Genomic DNA, 22,126 nt, shown 5'->3' with positions numbered 1-22,126 from the left:
CTGCTGTTTTAAAATTCTGGTTAGAAGAAGGCTTGAGCAGTATGCAGAACAATACAAGGAAGACAATGTAGAACATAGAAACCAGTTGAAAAATTGTATGCTTTCACTAGAAGAAAAAAAAACACTTTGAATTTATATAACAAATGTGTTCTATGTAGAAAACTAAAACAATAAATATATAAAAACGTACTATGAAAGAAATACACAAATAACAATTGGTTCTATTTTTTTAATATATAACATAAAAAGACATATAAAACAACATTCTATATAATTATAGAAGCCCCTACAAAGAAAAATATATCTTTTACTATAAAAAAAATATTAATATACATCTTTGAAACTGTTTAAGTTAGAAATACAAATGTACAAATACCAGTCCAATCCAAATATTAATACTGTAGATATACAGTACATCATAAGTCAAGTGAGCAAAATGTGGGTCACAGAATATGATATTAATTTTACAGGGTTAAAAACACATTCAAAGGATTTACAATATTTTGGTAAATTAACAGCAAGTGTCCAAGAAAATTTGACATATTTGGGCAAAGTAAGGAAGAAGCACCCGTGTTTTACATTTAGTAAACTCCAGTAACAGCAATCATGAGATACTTCTCAGCAGGACATAGCATTAAAATGTTATGCATTAGTGTGTCGGAAAAGGACAAGCTGAGGGAAAAGGATTAGGCACCACTATGGCCTGTAGCCTCCCTGCAGCTGATTTTCCCCCCAATACTGTGTTGCTTTTCCTTGTTCCACACTGTGTCTATGTTGCAGGGGGCAGCCATATTGGTAGGGCTTTGCTTCACATGTGAGAACTGCTACCCACAATGGCAGGAGAATATTCAAAAATTGGAAAAGCGAGCTGGATGAAAAATAATTGCACAGAATAAATAAAACATAAGCAGGAAGATTTTTACTGCAGGTCCTCGGGTACAGCTTTTTTTTTTTTTTTCCAGCAAAAAGCACATAGGCATAGGAGTACCTAAAGAATAGTCACACACCAGGAAATGCACTATTTTGTTTTAGAAGAATTCAATGCAAAAGGTAAATCATTCAGGGGACTGCTTAGGCACAATTAACATTTCTAGAGGTTCCCTAAAACATAGCAAATCCTTAGTTTTTGTGTTCAGGTCCATGCTGCTACATTATAAATTGGGGCATATAGTAAAAAAAAAAAATCAGATATGGTTATCATCAAAAAAAGAGGATCTGTTTCACTTTATACAAATTGCCTTTGACTCACCAAGTAGCATTCATACAATTTGGTAGCTGTTTTGGTGATAGGATGATCTATTGGGCATTTGAAGAAACCCCAGGCCCTTTAGAGACCACTACCTTATGCTGCATTAGATTTAGTCCACATTTAATGTGCCGTAGCAAAGTAGAACATCCTAAGCATCCTGTCACAACTCTGGAAAAGGCTGAAGGGCATTTTGTCGGTTATCTTTCAACTTCAGCACAATAATCCTGGCAAATACTTCTCCTTGCATGTCACATGTGTCGATGAGTTTTCTAACTTTTGCACTCCTTGTACGCTCTGATTTTACCAGCTCATAGTCTTCCTTAAGGATGATTGTGTTTGAAATGAGAGCGTCCAGGCACTGGTTGAGGCACGCCTCTGTCATCTGACTCACAATTTGATCTCGTCTGGTTAGAACCCACCTCAGGGCTGGACAGACAGACTCTTGCTGAAGACGGGTACTCTTGACAGCTAAGGATAGAGAGGAGCAAAATTGAGTGTTGTTATTACCCTGAACATTTTTCAAACATTGTGAGATTTCAGCAAAATGTCTCCATTTTAGGAAAATGCATAAAACTGGTCATATTAAATTTTTTTCTTTTTAGCCAGCAAAAAAAAAAAAAAAGATTCCTTCATCCACAAGCAAGGTGGATGAAGGAATCCCCCCTCACCAAAACATTGTATTTTGACAGCAGCACACCCACTACTGTCAGAATACACCGATCAGTGGCTGAAGCTGATTGGCTGCAGCCATAAGCTGAAAATTTTCCAAAATACTTCTTTGACAGAAGTCAATCAAACAATCAACTTCTGATCGAAATTCAACAGGTCCCTATTGAACTTGCCAAATTTCGTTTAGTATATTGCCAGCTTTAGAGTTGACAAGAAGGCGAACATAAGGTGATTTGTTGTAGTTTCTAAGAGTGAGATGGGCATTAAATTGATTCTTAGGGTTACAGAAATTCTTATCATGTATCCTGGACCTGTTCTTGTGCTATTTAGAAAAGTTTAGCTCATTTAATTTAGTATTCTTTGTGTTTCTTTTGGATCTTTTTTTTTGTTCTTTCTGTAAAAAAAAAAAAAAAATCAGAAGGAACTAAAAAATGTAAAGTGCACAATAAACTATCAAATACACAAAGTATCCAAAATAAACACAAAGAATAATAAATTAAATAAACTAAACTTTTCTAAATGCACCATAAAAAAATAAGAATCAAAAAACAAATGTAAATAAAAAGATGTTTGATTAAATTTCCCCTTAAAAGTTCAGTGAACGAAATTTGGCAAAATATCACTGATGGGAAAAATTGCAATTTTAGCAATTATGATAGACTGAGTAACCTGTGTAAAGGTAGGCCAATAAGGAGGGAGTTGCAATAGCCAAGGCGAGAGGTAACAAGGTAGTGAATGGAAGCTTTGTGGTGTCATTTGTTAAGTAGGGGCAAAGTTTGAAAATGTTACAGATGTTAAGGCAGCAAGACTTGGACAGTGTATGGATGTGGGGGCCAAAAGTATATGTCAGAGTCTTGAATTACACCTAGCACCCTAGCCTGGGAGAGGGGCCTGATAGGTGTGCTATTAATCTCGATGGAGAAGATGGGAAGGGGGTAGAGGAAATATTATGAGCTCTGTTTTGGAAAGATTGAGTTCAAGGAAGTGGCGCACATCTAAGACTGATAGGTCAATGAGTAAGTTACTGATGAGTTCAGATAGTTCTTACTACCGCCATTTAAGAACCTGTAGCTTAAGACCAGCTCCTAGCTAGTGTACAGCGGTATGCCAGTGCTCAGGGTGCGGCATGTCTGTATTCGGAAGCTGTCATGAATGTGACAGTGTCCCGCACAGAGCTCTATTCCTGGCACCATTCTGCTGTCAGGAAAATGTAGAAAGTAGAAATTCCCTGTACGAAAGCTAAATGAAAACAAAGGGATTGGGGATAGTGGTTAATTTTTTACCCATTTATGGCAATGCCCAAGTTTGGGAAATGATTTGGTTGGGTGAAGTCTGATTAGAAATGGAGAGATTAAATCCCTATCAGGTCTGCCTTTCTTTTGATTTACAGCAGTCAGCAGTTGGTGGATCTAAAAACTGCCACTATAAACTTCCCTCCAGAGTCTTTGGAGCTCTAAACCCTAAACACAAGGTGTCAGACCTGCCTGCCTAATATCTCATTGATTCCAAAGGAATTCCTCACACAGCCCTCTCCTCATCTCCCCCTTCTTAATTCACTATTGCTTTTGCACAGGAAGTTATCAGGTAACAAGATCTCTGGCAGAATCAACAGATAATTTTTCACTTATCAAACAGCTTTAACAAAACCTTTTCATTGGTACAGTTAGCAAAGCAAAACTGAGCAAATAATACTTTTTACGGTTTATAACTCCTGTTTTGTTCAGCTTGAAGCTCCAAAACACTGGAGGAGAAAAAAATCAATTATTCTCTATGGAGATGGTTCACATCCCCACTCCATGTCACCTGAAGCCAAACACCTGAAGCTCAAAAAAGTTCTGGAGCTTTTTTTGTAGCTCGAATCTGGCAGATTTGAGCGTTTTTGGCGTGTTTTTATTCTCATAGAAATGAATGGAAATGCTTCATTTGCGCATTTTTGTGTGCATTCACGCGCTTTATCACGTGTTTTTGTGTGTGATTTTCTGCTCAAAAAAAAAAAAAAAAAAAAATAACAATAATATATGAATAAATAAATGTAAAATAAATACACAAATAACTATAAATAATCATAATAATACATTAATAAATAATAATTACCCTCTAACCTTAAAAAATATACCCAACTAAGCATAGGGATTATGCTTAGAGTTTTTTTTTTCTTCTTTCTTTCCCTTAGCTCCAGACAGAAGAACTGTTACTACTATTATTGTGGTTTATTCTAATCATTGCTAGTTTAACTGTTGATGTCCCGTTTTGCATTTACTTGATTTCCCGTTAGATTTCAGGTTTAATAACTACTACACCCGTTTATATTTATGTACACTTATTGCAACTGTCTGATCTGTAATTCAGAATTCATATTATTATTATTATTATTATTATACAGGATTTATATAGCGCCAACAGTTTGCACAGCGCTTTACAACATGAGGGATATTGCTATGTCATCCCCTGTATGATACTGCTGTAACTCCTGATTATACCTTTCAATAAAAACATATTAAAATGTATATTGAATACATCATTATTTTTATTACTATTATTAATAATAATAAAATAACAAACTCCCAAACTCATACAAAAAATACATTAGAAATAATAATAATAATAATAATGTATTTTGTGTTAGGGTTAGAGTGTTTAGTTATTAATTATTATTTTATTTTTTTAAGGGGTAAGGGTTAAAGTTAAGGGTTAAATATTTATTTTTTGTTACTTAGTATTAATTTATTGAATTTATTTATTTTTTTATTTGTGTATTTATTTTACATTTATTTATTCATTTATTATTATTTGTATAATAATAAATAAAATAAATAAAAAAATAAAATAATAATAAATAACCCTAACCCAAAGTCCTAGTCCTAACCCTAACCTAAACTGAACTTGAACCCCTTACCCTAATGAAAAAACATTATAATAGATGAAAAATAATAATAAAACAAGAAGAAATAAAAGCTAATGGAGAAGATAAAAAAGCTGAAATACCTAGCAGCAAATGATGCAAAAATAATAGTTTTCTCTATTGGATAATAAAAAAACGCCAAAGCCCAAAAACGCTGCATACAAATGCGCAAGTCGTGCATAAAAACGCGCATAAATTGCATTAAAAAACGCTGGAAATTTGCTCAAAGATGCTATGTTCAGGGGTGAATGGTTGCAGTGGTGGATGGTTGCAGGCCATGCATACACAACTTTGAATGTTGGAATCTTTGAAGGTGGGAGGGGGCAGTGCTGTGGTTGCCAGCTGGGGATAACAACAATGATCGACCAAGAAAATCCATCTTAACTGACCAACTTTACTCAACTTAGTAGTCAAGTTATGTCAGTCCACATTATACGGCACCTAACAAATATGTGAAACAACCATACTGAATCTCAAAACATTTATCCTCAATATCCTATAGAAATAACATTAATTTGCACATACGAGATTCTGGTCTGCCAGGTGGGAGGCTAGTTAGTTGACTATATGATGGTGGTGGTAGACTCTCATTGCCTGTAAAAGAAAATATACATTATAGATATTTTTTTCCATTTCCTACTAAGCTTTTTATTTAAATTGGAGTCAAATGTGTCAAGAAAAAATAGTTGTATTCTTAGAGGCTCCAATCAGATAGATGATTAGGCTTGAGTTACTAAACTTTGAATTCAGATGCAGCAGTACTTGGTGCTAGGGCTGCACCCAAACTGGGCGATTAGCCGTGTCCAGTATACAGTGTCTCGGAAAAGTGAGTACACCCCTCACATTTTTGTAAATATTTTATTATATCTTTTCATGTGACAACACTAAAGAAATTACACTTTGCTACAATGTAAAGTAGTGACCGTACAGCTTGTATAACAGTGTAAGTTTGCTGTCCACTCAAAATAACTCAACACACATCCATTAATGTCTAAACCGCTGGCAACAAAAGTGAGTACACCCCTATGTAAAAATGTCCAAACTGGGCCCAATTAGCCATTTTCCCTCCCCGGTGTCATGTGACTCGTTAGTGTTACAAGGTCTCAGGTGTGAATTGGGAGCAGGTGTGTTAAATTTGGTGTTATCGCTCTCACTCTCTCATACTGGTCATTGGAAGTTCAACATGGCACCTCATGTCAAAGAACTCTCTGAGGATCTGAAAAAAAAAGAATTGTTTCTCTACATAAATATGACCTAGGCTATAAGAAGATTGCCAAGACCCTGAAACTGAGCTGCAGCACAGTGGCCAAGACCATAAAGCAATTTAACAGGACAGGTTCCACTCAGAACAGGCCTCACCATGGTTGACCAAAGAAGCTGAGTGCACATGCTCAGCATCATATCCAGAGGTTGTCTTTGGAAAATAGACGTATGAGTGCTGCCAGCATTGCTGCAGAGGTTGAAGGGGTGGGGGTCAGCCTGACATTAATGTGTGTTGAGTTATTTCGAGGGGACAGCAAATTTACACTGTTATACAAGCTGTGCACTCACTACTTTACATTGTAGCAAAGTGTCATTTCTTCAGTGTTTTCACATGAAAAGATATAATAAAATATTTACAACAATGTGAGGGGTGTACTCACTTTTGTGAGATACTGTATATGCGGCCAGAAAACTGGCCCTGGATGTAGGCAGTTTGCATCAAGGACCAATGTATGGAACATCTGGTGTGAGTGGTTACATGCAAATAGTGGTGGCACCAACCACTGATTTGTACAGCTGCTGGCCTTGACTGTTCATACAGAACCTGTGCATGTTGCTAGATTTACAGGCGGACCCGATCGGGACACCCAATGTCCTCTATGGGGAGGCAGATGTCAGCAGACATGTGTTCGCTGACACCCGCCTGGCATCTGATGCAACAAAATCCGCTAAAAACAGACGTATGGCGATAGATTGGATGACAATAGAGGATAGTGGGCTCTGTCCACCCCATAGACAATAGCGGGCTCTCTCCTTGTCCGCTCTCATAGCGGAGCTGAATGGTTAACTGTGTCTATGGGAATGTTTGACCACTCTTCCAGAATGGCAGGCGTCCCAATACTTTTGCCAATATAGTGTAGGATAACATTGAGCTGCTTCTACAGCCAAAACACAAAACTCCTGTAGAAGCAGCGATTTTTAAATCAGTGTGCATGGACCCTAAGACTTGATACCAAGTTTGAGAGCAGCAAAGTTATTATTATTATTACTATTATTATTATACCGATTGAAAAGAATTGTCAGTATGGAGGAATTAGAGAAACCAGGAAGAGAAACGACCCAAGAAAATAGAAGCTGGTCCAGAAGTCTAATAGATTTTTGCAGTTTTCAGCAGAAAATTTGGAGAATTAAAGAAGGAATTGGAAAGTAGAAAGAACAATATTGAGATATGAGAACACAAGCCACCACCACATTTATTACCAGGTATATTGGGTTGGCTGAACTTTGGATTTCCTTTCTCTGTACTTCGTACAATTTCAGTGTTAGGAAGCCATGTTTCATTGAAGCCTAGGAAATTAAAGATGTTACCAATTATAAGCTTATATATATTAGTTTGTAATGTACTGGTGGTGTGGTGGTAACACACATAGGTGGGAGTGTTGCAGATATTAGATATTATTTTGGCATGGTCTGAAATCAATAGCAATCTTTGTTTTTTGAACATCGCAAATAATAATGGTTTTGACTTGGATAAAATAGAGTGGCTTGGACTGTCTACAGAATAGCTGTATGTCAAGTAGTGATCAGTAGTGTGCACTGTATGTTTGCCATTTTTTTGTAACACACATGCAGACTATCAGTCTTTTGTTACATGTGAGCAGTATGGCAATCTTATATAACATAGAAGCAGTCTCTAACAAGCTTGTGTTCGATGCCAGCAGTCCACGACAGACATTTGTTACATGTGATCAGCCTCTGACAGGCTTTTGCTACATGTATTCAGCCTCTGACAGGCTTTTGTTACATGTGATCAGCCTCTGACAGGCTTTTGTTACATGTGATCAGCCTCTGACAGGCTTTTGTTACATGTGAGTAGCCTCTGAAATTGTTTGTTGGAAGCGTGAGGCCACTAACAGGCTTTTGATGCATGTGAGCAGCCTCTAAAAGGTCCACGCTATGCTTTTTTATTTCTGCCAAAGTATGCGGGTACTCAGCACCTCCCGACACTTGCCCTCTGTCTAAACAGCACAAGGAATTACAGCACAGCAAGAAGTGGGAACAAGCCATGGGAGGGCAATCAGCTGGGCCAGCCAATGGCAGGGGTGAAGCCTGGCCAGCCAGTGGGAGGTGAGCAAAAGAACTAGCCAACAGCAGGGGAAAAGCCAGATCAGTTAATGGGATGCCCGCACGGGGCCAACCAATTGCATGGGTGAAGCTGTGCCAGCCAATGGGATGTGAGCATCAGGGCCAGCTAAGGGCAGGGGAGCAGGAGCTGTTTAAAGGATGGTGGGAAATTGCTCTGCTGGTGTCACAAAGACCTATTGGTGCAACTGTGCCAAAGACAAAAATTAAACCCAATAATAAATAAAAGAATATATGAACCCAACATTTCATATTCCTGATATGTGCCTGCTGTACCATGTACTTGTATGAGAAAGTATCCTTTTCTCTTTGTATTGCTTCCTTTGTGTGAAATACCTGGTGTTAATGCTAGTCCCTCTGCTTTCCTATTAAAACTGACCACTAGGCAGGAGAGCACAGCATGGTTAGTTCTCTAGCTGTGCTGGAACTCAGTCTGCTCTCCTCCAGTGATCAGACCTGTGCTGACACACACCTCCCCCTCCTGCAGATCCATTCACTCAGAAGACCAGTGTGCTGCTGCTTTTTTCTCCTCCCTCAGCTCTCTGAGCTCCTTATGCAGAGTATGTGGTCACTCATAAAAAAAGGAGAAAAATATAATGCTGGTGCGCCATTGGGGGCGGCAAACAAAACATCCGCCACCCCCCCCCCGGTCCATCTGTCAGCCCGTCTGTCAGTCAAACTCCCCACCCCCTACTCTCGGTAAACCAAACACCACCACCACCCTGTTACTCGCCCTTTCACCCACCATCCCCGCACTTACCCCATCTAGGTCACAGGCAGCTTCGGGTTCCGCCTATGTCTCCTCCTCCTCGGCGGCCAATACGGTCTCTTCTCCTAGGCCAAACGGGTCTTAAGGCCCGCTTCCTGATTGGCCGGGAGGAGAAGCAGGAAGACAATAGCGAATTAATATTGTTTTTTGAACAAGGAAAAGGAAAGGGAATTTACTCAATATACACAAATATTTTATAAAAAACATCTTTATTAGAATCCAAAATTCTAAAGAAGCGAAGGAACAACAAATGTTGCCCACATTTCAAAAAATGGTTATATATACAAACAATACACACAAAATAGTTACTATTGTTGCTGGACATTTCAGCTTTTCAGGAGCTATAAAGCATATGTAGCTACAGAAAAACAGATATACTCAATAGCAATGTAGAAACAGCAAAAATTCAAAATCTCATGAACATTTGTTAATGAGTACATGTAGCTTTAAATAAACATGATTATGTATTTGTTGGTAACATACAGTATCTCACACTCAAGTGAGTACACCCCTCACATTTTTGTAAATATTTTATTATATCTTTTCATGTGACAACACTGAAGAAATGACACTTTGCTACAATATAAAGTAGTGAGTGTACAGCTTGTATAACAGTGTAAATTTTCTGTCCTCTCAGAATAACTCAACACACAGCCATTAATGTCTAAACCGCTGGCAACAAAAGTGAGTACACCCCTAAGTGAAAATGCCTAAATTGCGCCCAAAGTGTCAATATTTTGTGTGGCCACCATTATTTTCCAGCTTTGCCTTAACCCTCTTGGGCATGGAGTTCACCAGAAATTCACAGGTTGCCACTGGTGGACGTTAGAGTCCTTGCACTCCTCCACCTTCCCTTTGAGGATGCCCCACAGATGCTCAATAGAATTTAGATCTGGGGACGTGCTTGGCCAGTCCATCACCTTTACCCTCAGCTTCTTTAGCAATGCAGTGTTCGTCTTGGAGGTGTGTTTGGGGTTGTTATCATGTTGGAATATTGCCCTGCGACCCAGTCTCTGAAGGGAGGGGATCATGCCCTGCTTCAGTATGTCACAATACATGTTGGAATTCATGGTTCCCTCAATGAACTGTAGCTCCCCAGTGCCGGCAGCACTCATGCAGCCCCAGACCATGACACTGCCACCACCATGCTTGACTGTATGCAAGACACACTTGTCTTTGTACTCTTCACCTGGTTGCTGCCACCCACGCTTGACACCATCTGAACCAAATAAGTATATCTTGGTCTCATCAGACCACAGGACATGGTTCCAGTAATCCATGTCCTTAGTCTGCTTGTCTTCAGCAAACTGTTTGAAGGCTTTCTTGTGCATCATCTTTCCTTCTGGGACGACAGCCATGCAGACCAATTTGATGCAGTGTGCGGCGTATGGTCTGAGCACTAACAGGCTGACCCCCCAACCCCTTCGACCTCTGCAGCAATGCAGGCAGCACTCATACATCTATTTCCCAAAGACAACCTCTGGATATGAAGCTGAGAATGTGCACTCAACTTCTTTAGTCAACCATGGCGAGGCCTGTTCTGAGTGGAACCTGTCCAGTTAAACCGCAGTATAGTCTTGGCCACTGTGCTGCAGCTGAGTTTCAGGGTCTTGGCAATCTTTTTATAGCCTAGGTCAACTTTATGTTAGGCAACAATTCTTTTTTTCAGATTCTCAGAGAGTTCTTTGCCATGAGGTGCCATGTTGAACTTCCAGTGACCAGTATGAGAGAGTGAGAGCGATAACACCAAATTTAACACACCTGCTCCCCATTCACACCTGAGACCTTGTAACACTAACGAGTCACATCGGGGAGGGAAAATGACTAATTGGCTGTTATACAAGATGTACACTCACTACTTTACATTGTAGCAAAGTGTCATTTCTTCAGTGTTGTCACATGAAAAGATATAATAAAATATTTACAAAAATGTGAGGGGTGTACTCACTTTGTGAGATACTGTATGTTACCAACAAATACATCACCATGTTTATTTAAAGCTATGTGTACTCATTAACAAATGCTCATGAGCTTTTGAATTTTTGCTGTTTATACATTGATATTGATTATATCTGTTTTTCTGTAACTACATATGCTTTATAGCTCCTGAAGAAGCTGAAAAGTGAAACATGTTGAGCAACAAGCATTACAAGTGATATAGTAGCTATTGTGTGTGTATTGTTTGTATTTACAACCATTTTATGAAATGTGGGCAACATTTGTTGTCCCTTCGCTTCTTTTAAAATTTTGGATTCTAATAAAGATGTTTTTCTAAAAATATTTGTGTATGTGTGGCACCATAAAAATCCCTTTCCTTTGCCTTGTTCAAATTTTTTTTATTTTTTTTGGATGAAGGTGCCTTTGATCTATGACTGTATGTGACATATTCAGAGTACATTAATTCGCTATTGTCACACAACTGGGTGGGCTCAGGGCACAGTGCCCTCCCTTTCTTGAAGCCAGTTAGGCCCCTTTCACACTGGGGCGGTGGGGGCGTCGGCGGTACAACAGCACTATTTTTAGCGCTGCTGTACCGTCGTTCTTGTAGCGGTATTCGGCCGCTAGCGGTGCAGTTTTAACCCCCGCTGGCGGCCGAAAAAGGGTTAAAATCCCTCGTACAGTGCGGCTATAGCTGCGGTATTGCCGCGGTATAGCCGCGCTGTCCCATTGATTTCAATGGGCAGGAGCAGTGAAGGAGCGGTGAATACACCGCTCCTTCACCGCTCCAAAAAAGCGGTTTGCAGGACTTTTTTCACCGTCCTGCCTGCGCACCGCTTCAGTGTGAAAGCCCTCGGGCTTTCACACTGAACAAACAACGGAGGCTGTTTAGGGGCGGTTTGCAGGCAGTATTTTTAGCGCAATACCGCCTGCAAACCGCCCCAGTGTGAAAGGGGTCTTAGAGTCTCAGTGTCAGGACCTGTATCATTGCTTGGGTCACCTGCTGGTGGCACTGTTGTTTTTATCATCAAAGGGTGTAGCTCTGATGGCCACCAGTGGGTGTCTCCCATGAGATGTACAGGCTGCACCTGATATAGTCTGCTGGGAGTATATAAGCCCGCACTTCACCGAGGCTCAGGGCTTCAGTATTTTCTCTGCTAGCTGTGTCCCTGCCTCAGCCTGACCTGTTCCTGTATCTTGTTCTGAACCCTGAATCCTGATCCAGAGACCTGTCCCCTGGAACCAGCTTCCTGCTCCTTTATTGACTGCTTACAGTTCCCCCTTATCTCTTGTCCCTGTCTTGTTCTGCCTATGTGTGTTCCCTTTATTTGTATATAGTTAGTTAGTGAGGTGTATTATAGGGTTTGCTGTGTTCCTTTACTTTCACTTGCTTGTTTATGATTTACTGGTGTTAGTATTTGAAGTGTGTCATTATTTTAAATATATATTTTCACTTATTCTTCAGGTCCTGATTCCTTTAAGGTGCAGCCAACTGATATGATCACCCGTGCTGGGTGCCTGCATATGGCATCCCTGACACTCAGGCTCTAATCATGTGCTTAAAAAAACCCCAAAAAACACCACCCCATTGAAATCCATGTGTCCGGCGCCCTGCATGTAGATGAGGGGCCAGGCGCATGGATTAGGAACTATATACAAATGTGTTGCCTTTCATTTCTATTTTAAACTGAACTGGTTGTTGAGGTTGGGTTTACATATACTTTTTTATAGCACTGATTGCTATATAAATGCCAATGGTCCCAAAATAGTGTCAAAAGTGTCCGATCTGTCCGCCGCAATGTCGCATTCATGATAAAAAAATCGCAGATCGCTGCCATTACTAATAAAAAAAATTAATAATAAAAATGCCATAAATCTATTTTGTAGATGTGATAACTTTTGCGCAAACCAATCTATATACGCTTATTGTGATTATATTTATTTATTTTTTTACCAAAAATATGTAGAAGAATTCATATTGGCCTAAACTGAGGAAGAAATTATTTTTTTTATATTTATATATATTTTTTTGGGATATTTATTATAGCAAAAAGTAAAAAATATATTTTTTTTTTCAAAATTTACACTCTTTTTTGTTTATAATGCAAAAAAATAAAAACCGCAGAGATGATCAAATACCACCAAAATAAATCTCTATTTGTGGGGGGAAAAAAGGATGTCAATTTTGTTTGGGTACAACGTTGCACGACCGCGCAATTGTCAGTTAAAGCGACGCAGTGCCGTTCTGCTAAAAAAGGGCTTGGTCAGGAAGGGGGTAAATCCTCCTGGGACTGAAGTGGTTAAAAGCGTTTATTACCCCAACATTGCATATTCCTGATATGTGCCTGCTGTACCATGTACTTGTATGAGAAAAGTATCCTGTTCTTATTGAATTGCTTCCTTTGTGTGAAATTCCTGGTGTTCCTGCCAGTCCCATTGCTTTCCTATTAAAAATTGACCACAATAAGCAGGAGAGCACACCATGGTCTGTTCCCTAGCTATGCTGGGAACTCAGTGTACTCTTCTCCAATGATCAGACTTGTCCTGACAAGCCCCTGCTGCACAGCCATTTACTGTCAAGCTCAGTGTACTGCTGTTTCTCCCCCCTCCTCCTATGCAGCTGAGTACAGAGGGAATGTGATCACTTATAAAAAAGAAAAAAAAAAAGGAAAAAAAGGTGTGTATATATATATATATATATATGTATATATATATATATATATATATATATATATATATATATATATATATATATATATATATATATATATATATATATATATATATTTTTTTTTAATATCTATACACAAATGTTTTGCCTTTCATTTGTATTTTAAACTGAATGGGTTGTTTTACAAGGTGATCATTTACAATCACTTTAAGGGACCTACTGGTAATTATAAGTAAGGGCTTATTTAACTGTTGTTCTTGCTCTTCTGAAAAGCAATCCCCAGTGGATTACTTTTCAGAGACATCTGACAGGCTGCTCGGAGGCAATATGTCGCTCCATAACTGTGTGCATCATACACAGATGCAGAGCAGTAGTGTTACGGTCCAGCTCACTTGAATGGGTCATGTTTGGTGATGGTACTGCCTGCTAAATATGAACTGGGTCTGCGGTAGTGTGAACTAGCATTGCCTCTGGCCTTGGTATTGTGCTGATTGGTAGTTGGGTCGTTATAGAACCACAGCTCAACCACAAGGTTGGGTAAACAAGGCCTAAGACTTTTAGTAACATTTTTTTAGTCATTGTAATACTAATTCTAAAATAAGATACATACCTTCACTAGGACTTGGTGGTTTAGGAATAAAACCAATAGAAGCAGACATGTTGCCCTAGGTATACATAACAGAAACAATGAGGTCAGTGACAAAGTATTAATACTTCTTTACAACGTTTAACTAGCCTTTCCAAGTTATAGTTACAGTGGTATTGCAGTTGCAGCTATTTTCAAAAATCACAGCAAAGAAAACTTAAACTACCTGAGCGCTTGTCTATGACAACCAGTTATCAGGTTTCATCTTTAAAATGGAGAAGAGAATCTGGTTTCCACTCTAGTTTGTTACAGTATTCTTTGCTTTCTTTTTTTGTTAATCGGTCCCACTATGGAAGGACTGCTAACAGAAGTCCACTAAATCGCAGCATGCACACCAAACAAAGTGCCTTATGCTGTAGTCACCAAGTCACCTGCATCCCTGGGATTAACCAGCAACATATTGCAGCAAAAGGTATCCCACACCAGGGACTTCAAAAAATCTTTGTGTAAAAAAAAATAAAAAAAGCCCACACTATCTCAATTTTTCAAGCTAAACTCAAAATGTTGACACAGATTTTATGATGTGCTGCTACTTTTTTGATAAGAAAATAAAAAGGTTCTTTTTGCACAAAGTATTTTTTGAAGTCCTTGGTGCAGGACACCTTCTTACTGCAATATGTACTGCCAACAGTAGTACATGACCCTGGTCTAAAGCAGTTCAGATCATTTGTTTAAATTATTATTATTTTTTTCTGAGCACATTAGGGACTAGAGTTGCATCACATATATGATTAAAGAGAACCCACAGGGATAAAAAAAAAATATGGGCATTGCCATTGCTGACTGTTGGTGTAGGATCTGGGACTTACATGCTCATCCTTGTTTAACTACCTATTGAATTACTGACCTGGAAAGAGTACACAAGGTAGGATATGAGAATTTTAGATGTGTAAATAGTTGTTATAGGCCAGGGGTCTCCAAAATTTCAAAACAAAGGGCAAGTTTACTGTCGTTCAGACTTCAGGGGGGGCCGGATTGTGCCCAGTGGAAGGAATAGTGCCCCATCGTTGCTGTCAGTGAGAGGAATAGTGCCCCATTGTTGGTGACAGTGGTAGGGATAGTACCCTATTGTTGGTGTCGGTGGTAGGGATATTATTCTATTATTTGGTATCAGTGTCAGGAATTATGCCTCATTGATGGAGTCAGTGGCAGGAATAATGCATCAAAGGCAGGATAAAGGCAAGCAAAGGGCCGTATCTGGCCCCCGGGCCACAGTTTGGAGACCACTGTTCTAGGCCATTGATTTACTAGGTAATGAATCCAGGGTCATGATTGGTGCCCTATAGCTTACACCTTCCAAGACAATTCTACATTTCTTACAGGTATACAGCCAATATTTTCTTTATTTAATTTTGGATAAAGAGGGAGATGGTAAAAATCCCTGTAAGTTTATTTTTTGCTGTCTGTGTCCTGTTGGGGTGATTTGTCTTCATTTTCTGTCCCAGAAATGCAAATAGGAAGTAAGTGGGAATCTCCCAAAGTTAGGGGCATTCCCCACTTAGACAGTTGTCACTAGAACAGGTGTCCTCATTGGAAGGTTCACTCTCACTTCTTGTTTTGAAATTTTGGACTTTTCATCACTTTCTGTCAGTTGTTCGAATAGTCCCCAGGACAAACAGAAAGGACGAATCTCCATTGCGAGGACATACACAGCAATAAAAACCTCATACACCAAAAAGGCAAGCACCCCATAATAGTGTTTATTGAGGGTTAAAAAAAAAAAAAGGAAACAGGTGACAAAGAAAAATTGCCAAAAATGTTCCTCCACCAACGTTTCAGGGCTTCAGATGACTCCTTTCAACAAGGTGACAGAAACCTGTGTGATTGGGTACAGGGCTCTGTGAGGCCCCAACACCTGTCTGTTCTGTGAGGCCCTGAAACATGTTATTGTCAAAAAATAATCAAGATTTGATTTCAAATATATATTTGTATTACAGTTTAAAGCAGTTTATTGATATGAATTATTTATTTCTACTCTGTATTCCAAGGGCTGTTTTTTGTTTTTTGGGTTTTTTTTGCCTTTGGCACCTGTTCTGTTGATCCCTAAAAAAATTGAAGCTCATTACGGGGTCCTGGCTTTTTATATTTTTTGAGCAATAATACAATATTACCAGTAGCCGTGCACTCCCTGTCAGTGGCATTTGGGGTCAGGGGGTGGATGTATTTGTCTATAGCAATAGGAACCTGACTGGGGGACTACCAAAGGCTCCAAACTAAATTATATTATCAATCCATTGTAAAGTCAATAACCTATAAAATATAATAATATCATCATGGCATGCATATCCAAAATTCACCCTTTGTTATTAATAAATAAAACATATACCCACAGGGAATCTAAGCTTAAAAAATGTGAAAAATAAGCTGCACTCTAAACTTGTCTCCACTTGCTATATTTATAATTGTCAGCAAAGTGACTGCATACAACTGTGTCGCCACCTGAGACTTCCCCTATCCTAGCGAGCAAGTCAGGAGTGGCAAAATACATCAAGGTTGTTCTTTGGGTGGAGACACTGTTGTATGCAGTCACTTTGATGACAATTATTATATACAGCAATTGGAGCAAAGTTTGGAGTGCGGCCGATTTTTCATATCTTTGATGCAGAGTGAGATGAGACTGACTATAGTAGCCAGCAACTAAATTTCCCATGTATGATAAGGGGAGCGAATCTTGAACAGAGCTATGGACTTGGGTATGCTCTTATTAAAAGGTGCACATATCTGAGCAACCTTGATTGAAAATCTCCCTAGAGTGCTACAACCACAGATTTTTTAGTTACAAAATGGTCCATGTATCATGAAGATTGAACCAACCACCTGCTTTCTGAAGAATATAAATCCACATATTTAGGATTTTGAGATAATTTTTTCAGTAGATAGTATCATAAAGATGGTCAAATATGTTTGGATTTTTTCACATGTCTAATCCATTAGCTCTGCACACAAATTGTCTACTTACAGATGTAGATGTTCATCAAATACAAAAATGAATTTCAACCCCATTGTTTGATAATAGTGCAACTATATAATTTTCATGTCAGGAAGGAGAGCAGAAGAATTGTGTAGTTTGGACAATCAGTATGGAAATTTTCTGTAAGTGTGGGGGCTGTCTCATGATAAAGATATTCATAACCCAGGCAAATACAACATTGAATCGAAGTTCAACTGATGAGGGTAAATTATCTAGAGACATAAGATGAACTTACAGATGGTATAGGCAATACAGAAAAATTTGAAGAAGTTCTCCAGTCAGATGGAATATTGCATTTTGCCTAAAAAAAAATAATATTACATTTTTGTTGTTGTTTTGGGTTTTAAATTTTAAGGTTAACATAATATAAGCCAATTTCATATTTTATGATAAAACCAGATAAACAAAACATTTTGTTTGCAGAGTACTAGATCTTGGACTGTGAAAAAGTGTGTTTTTTTTTTTTTTTTTTGCTTCCAGTTTTAAATGTATGTACCTTTTAGCTGTTGTCCAAGACCACAGTATGGAATAGGTAGTATTTAACTTTGTCAATACTTTCACATAACATACACTTTGGGGTACAGTTATAAAAAATTTGCAGAGCTATTCATCCTGAGAAACTGCATGTACATTCATTGTGTGTGAATGCCAGCAAAATCAAACGTTACTAGGCAATTTCGGGACAAGGTCATCCAGTGCCCAAAACGAATGTGCCAAACTGTGCCCCCCTTCTTTATCTGGTGCATGATCATCTTCCCCATGCCCAAAAACCGCGCCTGATCATCATAACTATGTACAAAATGCGGAGGTCAGGATTGGATAAATTACAAAGTGCAGGAGTAAGGAGTATGTAATATACAATGTGCTGGGGTCAAGAGTGGGTAAAGTACACAATGCAGGGATCAGGAGTATATACACCCTGACTTGCTCAACTAAGTTCTGGCCTGGCTGTCTGGCCTCAATTCTGGCCTGGCTTTAGGATGCAGGAGCAATATTCAGAGGTCAGTAGTATGTAGGGCAGAGTACAGAGGTCAGTAGTATGTATTGCAGAGTAGAGAGATCAGTAGTACATAGGACAGTGTATAGGGGTAAGCAGTAGATAGGGCAGAGTACAGAAGTCAGTATGTAGGGCAGAGTACAAAGGTCAGTAGTATGTAGGGCAGTGTACAGAGGTCTGTATTTTGAATCGCAAAGTACAGGAGTCATCAGCTAGGGCAGATTATAGGGGTCAGCAGAGCAGAGGGTAGTGGATGGGGTTAGTAGGCCAGTGTTAGGTGTCAGTAGGCCAGTGTTAGGTGTCAATAGGCCAGTGAACCGTGTCAGCAGAGCAGTGAACCGTATCAGCAGGGCAGTGGACCTTGACAGCAGGGTAGTGAACGATGTCAGTAGGGCAGTTAACAGTGTCTGTAGAGCCGTGGGTGTGTCAGGCTAGTGGATGGTGTCAGTAGGGCAGTGGATGTGTCAGGACAGTGGATGGTGTCAGTAGGGCAGTGGACGGTGTTGATAACGCAGTGGAAGGTGTCAATAGGGCAGTGAACATATCAGGGCTATAGAAGGTATTAATAGGGCAGTGGATGATGTCAGCAGGGCAGTTGAAGGGTTTAGTAGGGCAGTGGATGGTGTCAATAGGGCAATGGATGGTGTTAGTAGGCAGTGAATGGTGTCAGTAGGGCAGTGGATGGTGTCAGTAGGGCAGTGACTGGTGCCAGTAGGGCAGTGACTGGTGACAGTAGGGCAGTGACTGGTGACAGTAGGGCAGTGACTGGTGTCAGTAGGGCAGTGAATGGTGTCAGTAGGGCAGTGGGTGCTGTCAATAGGACAATGGAAGGTGTCAGTAGGGCAGAGATTTGTGTTTATAGGGGGTCACAGCGGGGCATAAACTTACCTCGTACACATGCACATGCCGGCTACACACTACTGCTCTTTCTTGTGCTGCGCCGATCTCCGCCAGTCCTCTTCCATCCCATGTGATGTCACATACAAGCATATAGGATGGACGTAAGAGGGAGACCAGCAAGATCAGCATAGCACACTAGGTATATCCCTTCCCTGCGCCGCTCTGCATATGTGGATGGTAGGGATGAGCTTCGAGTTCGAGTCGAATCCATGTTCGACTCGAACATTGCATGTTTGACCATTCGTGGAATTGCGAACGATGTGGGCCGTTCTGGGTGGCTTTGGCCAATTATGGCTCAGGGGGTTTAGTACATGCCCCACACTATATAAGGCCGCCTGCACGTCGGCCCTGTGTAGTGTGTTCCGGCATTGAGAGAGAGAGAGAGAGAGAGAGAGAGAGAGAGAGAGAGACAGTGTCATTTGATTTAAGTTAGATAGAGTAGGCAGGCAAGTCAGTTAGCTGCACTTACAGTGTATTGTGTGTATATATATATATATATGCATCCTAGGTGTTGTACATTTTTAATATATACACTGTATTCAGTTTAGCTAGATCCGTTCCTGTTATTCTCTTCCTACTGACAGGCAGGCAGGTGTTTTTACAGTATTTACAGCTACCTGAAGAAAATTGCTGGTGTTCTTCTGATCCTATTAGTACCACAGTCAGGCAGCTACAGTATTTACAGTTAATGCAGTGCGACCTCTGCACGGTGTTCAGCTAAAGCTACAAGTTAGTGTAGTGCAACCTCTACACAGTGTTCAGCTAAAGCTACAAGTTAGTGTAGTTATTAGCTACAGTATTTCCAGTTAGTGTAGTGCGTCCTTTGCACAGTGTGCACCTAAAGCTACCTGGAGAAAATTGGTGGTGTTCTTCTGATCCTATTAGTACCGCAGGCAGCTGCAGTATTTACAAGTTAGTGTAGTGCGTCCTCTGCACAGTGTGCACCTTAAGCTACCTGAAGAAAATTGGTGGTGTTCTTCTGATCCTATTAGTACCGCAGGCAGCTGTAGTATTTAAAAGTTAGTGTAGTGCGTCCTCTGCACAGTGTGCACCTAAAGCTACCTGAAGAAAATTGGTGGTGTTCTTCTGATCCTATTAGTACCACAGGCAGGCAGCTGCAGTATTTACAGTTAGTGTACTGCGTCCTCTGCACAGTGTGCACCTAAAGCTACCTGAAGACAATTGCTGTTGTTCTGCTCCTATTAATACCACATGCAGGCAGCTACAGTATTTACAGTTAGTGTACTGTGTCCTCTGCACAGTGTGCACCTAAAGCTACCTGAAGAAAATTGGTGGTGTTCTTCTGATCCTATTAGTACAGCAGGCAGCTGCAGTATTTACAAGTTAGTGTAGTGCGTCCTCTGCACAGTGTGCACCTAAAGCTACCCGAAGACAACTGCTGTTGTTCTGATCCTATTAATACCACAGGCAGGCAGCTACAGTATTTACAATTAGTGTACTGCGTCCTCTGCACAGTGTGCACCTAAAGCTACCTGAAGACAATTGCTGTTGTTCTGATCCTATTAATACCGCAGGCAGGCAGCTACAGTATTTACAATTAGTGTACTGCGTCCTCTGCACAGTGTGCACCTAAAGCTACCTGAAGATGATTGCTGTTGTTCTGCTCCTATTAATACCACAGGCAGGCAGCTACAGTATTTACAGTTAGTGTACTGTGTCCTCTGCACAGTGTGCACCTAAAGCTACCTGAAGAAAATTGGTGGTGTTCTTCTCTTGTCAAATTTGTTTATTGAAGTTTTATAAGTCAGGGAACAGGTGCAAAAGCAATACAGGAATATACAATAGTAAGGTACAGTATAACATTATAATATGACAAAAGATAAAGTTGTCTCTTACTTTAAACAAAAAATTGTCAACTCAGAGAGACATTTCCTATAGTGTTAAGAAAGCAAAAATGTCTAAACATAGACTATGATAGAATAATGGAATCTCAATAAAATTATAATTTGAGAATATCTAAAGTTTTAAATAAAAGAAGCGTTAAGGAATTGTCGCTCTCATATTTCAAGTAAGAGGAAGTTCCAATGGTTAATAACGTCATAGAAACATGAAATATAATTAAAAGTGACGCTATATGAACCTGATGAAGAGCAAGGAGTATAAGAAAGGAAAAAGAAAGGTAGGATAGCGAAAGGGTTAGAAAAGAAAGGAAAGAGGAGAGAGGAAAGGAAATGAAAGGGAAGGGATCTCCGAGGTAAGGCGTATTTTCATCTATATATTAAATATGAGAAAATGAAAATGCATGAGAAATTTACCCAGGCATCAATAAGGTTGCATCGAAATTAGAAGGCAGGAAATGTGTCGTCCAAGGAAGCCATATATTCTTGAATTTAGGAATTTTGTCATGCGTTATAGCTTCTGTTTTGGCATGAACCATGGCTTGATTAATTCTATGATTAGTTTCAGTTAATATCAGAGTACGAGTTTTCCAGGCTTTAGCAATTGTTTGTTTCGCGGCTGTAGTAATCTGCAGCACTAGCTTGAACTGATTATTAGAGAGAATTGTCGGTTTTAAATTCAAGAGCGCAATCAAGGGATCAGGAAGGATGGACACTGCAAATAATGTCGAGATCATGCGGAATATGTTTTCCCCAAATCTTTTGAAAATTAGACAGGTCCACCAAATATGAAAATGTGATCCAGGTCCAGTACAGCCTCGAAAGCAAGAGGAGGAGTAATTGGGGGCAAATTTCGCAATTCAAGTAGGAACTAAGTATCAACGTGTAAGTACTTTGTAGTTGGTTTCTAAAGCAGCTATATTTTGAGAGGAGGATTTTGTAGTAGTCCAAATCTTATCCCATTTTGTTGTTTCCAATGAGAATCCAAGATCAGATTCCCACTTAGCTACATATGTGGGCGGACTAGAATCCGAATTAGAAATGAGTTGGGCATAAATGTTCGAAATAAGTCCTTTTGTATGGGGGTCATGTTTACATATGTTTTCAAAGTATGATCATTTATCGATGGTGGTGTTCTTCTAAACCTATTAGTACCACAGGCAGGCAGCTGCAGTATTTACAGTTAGTGTATTGCGTCCTCTGCACAGTG

General features: G+C 39.7%; 1 protein-coding gene across 3 annotated transcripts in view; it reads right to left on the bottom strand.

Moving 5' to 3' along the window:
* Nucleotides 1-215: 215 nt before the first annotated feature.
* The window catches only part of RIPK2 (receptor interacting serine/threonine kinase 2), a 78,490-nt gene continuing 56,579 nt past the window's right edge, over nt 216-22,126 (bottom strand). Inside the window, exons 8-12 of one of the 3 annotated variants that reach the window (XM_073631920.1) lie at nt 17,396-17,461; nt 14,154-14,208; nt 7,284-7,370; nt 5,346-5,414; nt 216-1,717 (exon numbers count right to left, since the gene is read on the bottom strand). In XM_073631920.1, the coding sequence (XP_073488021.1) occupies nt 1,410-1,717; nt 5,346-5,414; nt 7,284-7,370; nt 14,154-14,208; nt 17,396-17,461 (585 nt within the window). In that variant the 3' untranslated portion in view covers nt 216-1,409. The remainder of the gene's footprint in view (nt 1,718-5,345; nt 5,415-7,283; nt 7,371-14,153; nt 14,209-17,395; nt 17,462-22,126) is intronic. The other 2 variants (XM_073631922.1, XM_073631921.1) reach the window with 2 other exon arrangements.

Source organism: Aquarana catesbeiana, linkage group LG05 (assembly GCF_042186555.1).
Source record: "Aquarana catesbeiana isolate 2022-GZ linkage group LG05, ASM4218655v1, whole genome shotgun sequence".
In the NCBI taxonomy this organism is placed as follows: domain Eukaryota; kingdom Metazoa; phylum Chordata; class Amphibia; order Anura; family Ranidae; genus Aquarana; species Aquarana catesbeiana.
This window is presented reverse-complemented; position numbering and strand designations above follow the sequence as displayed.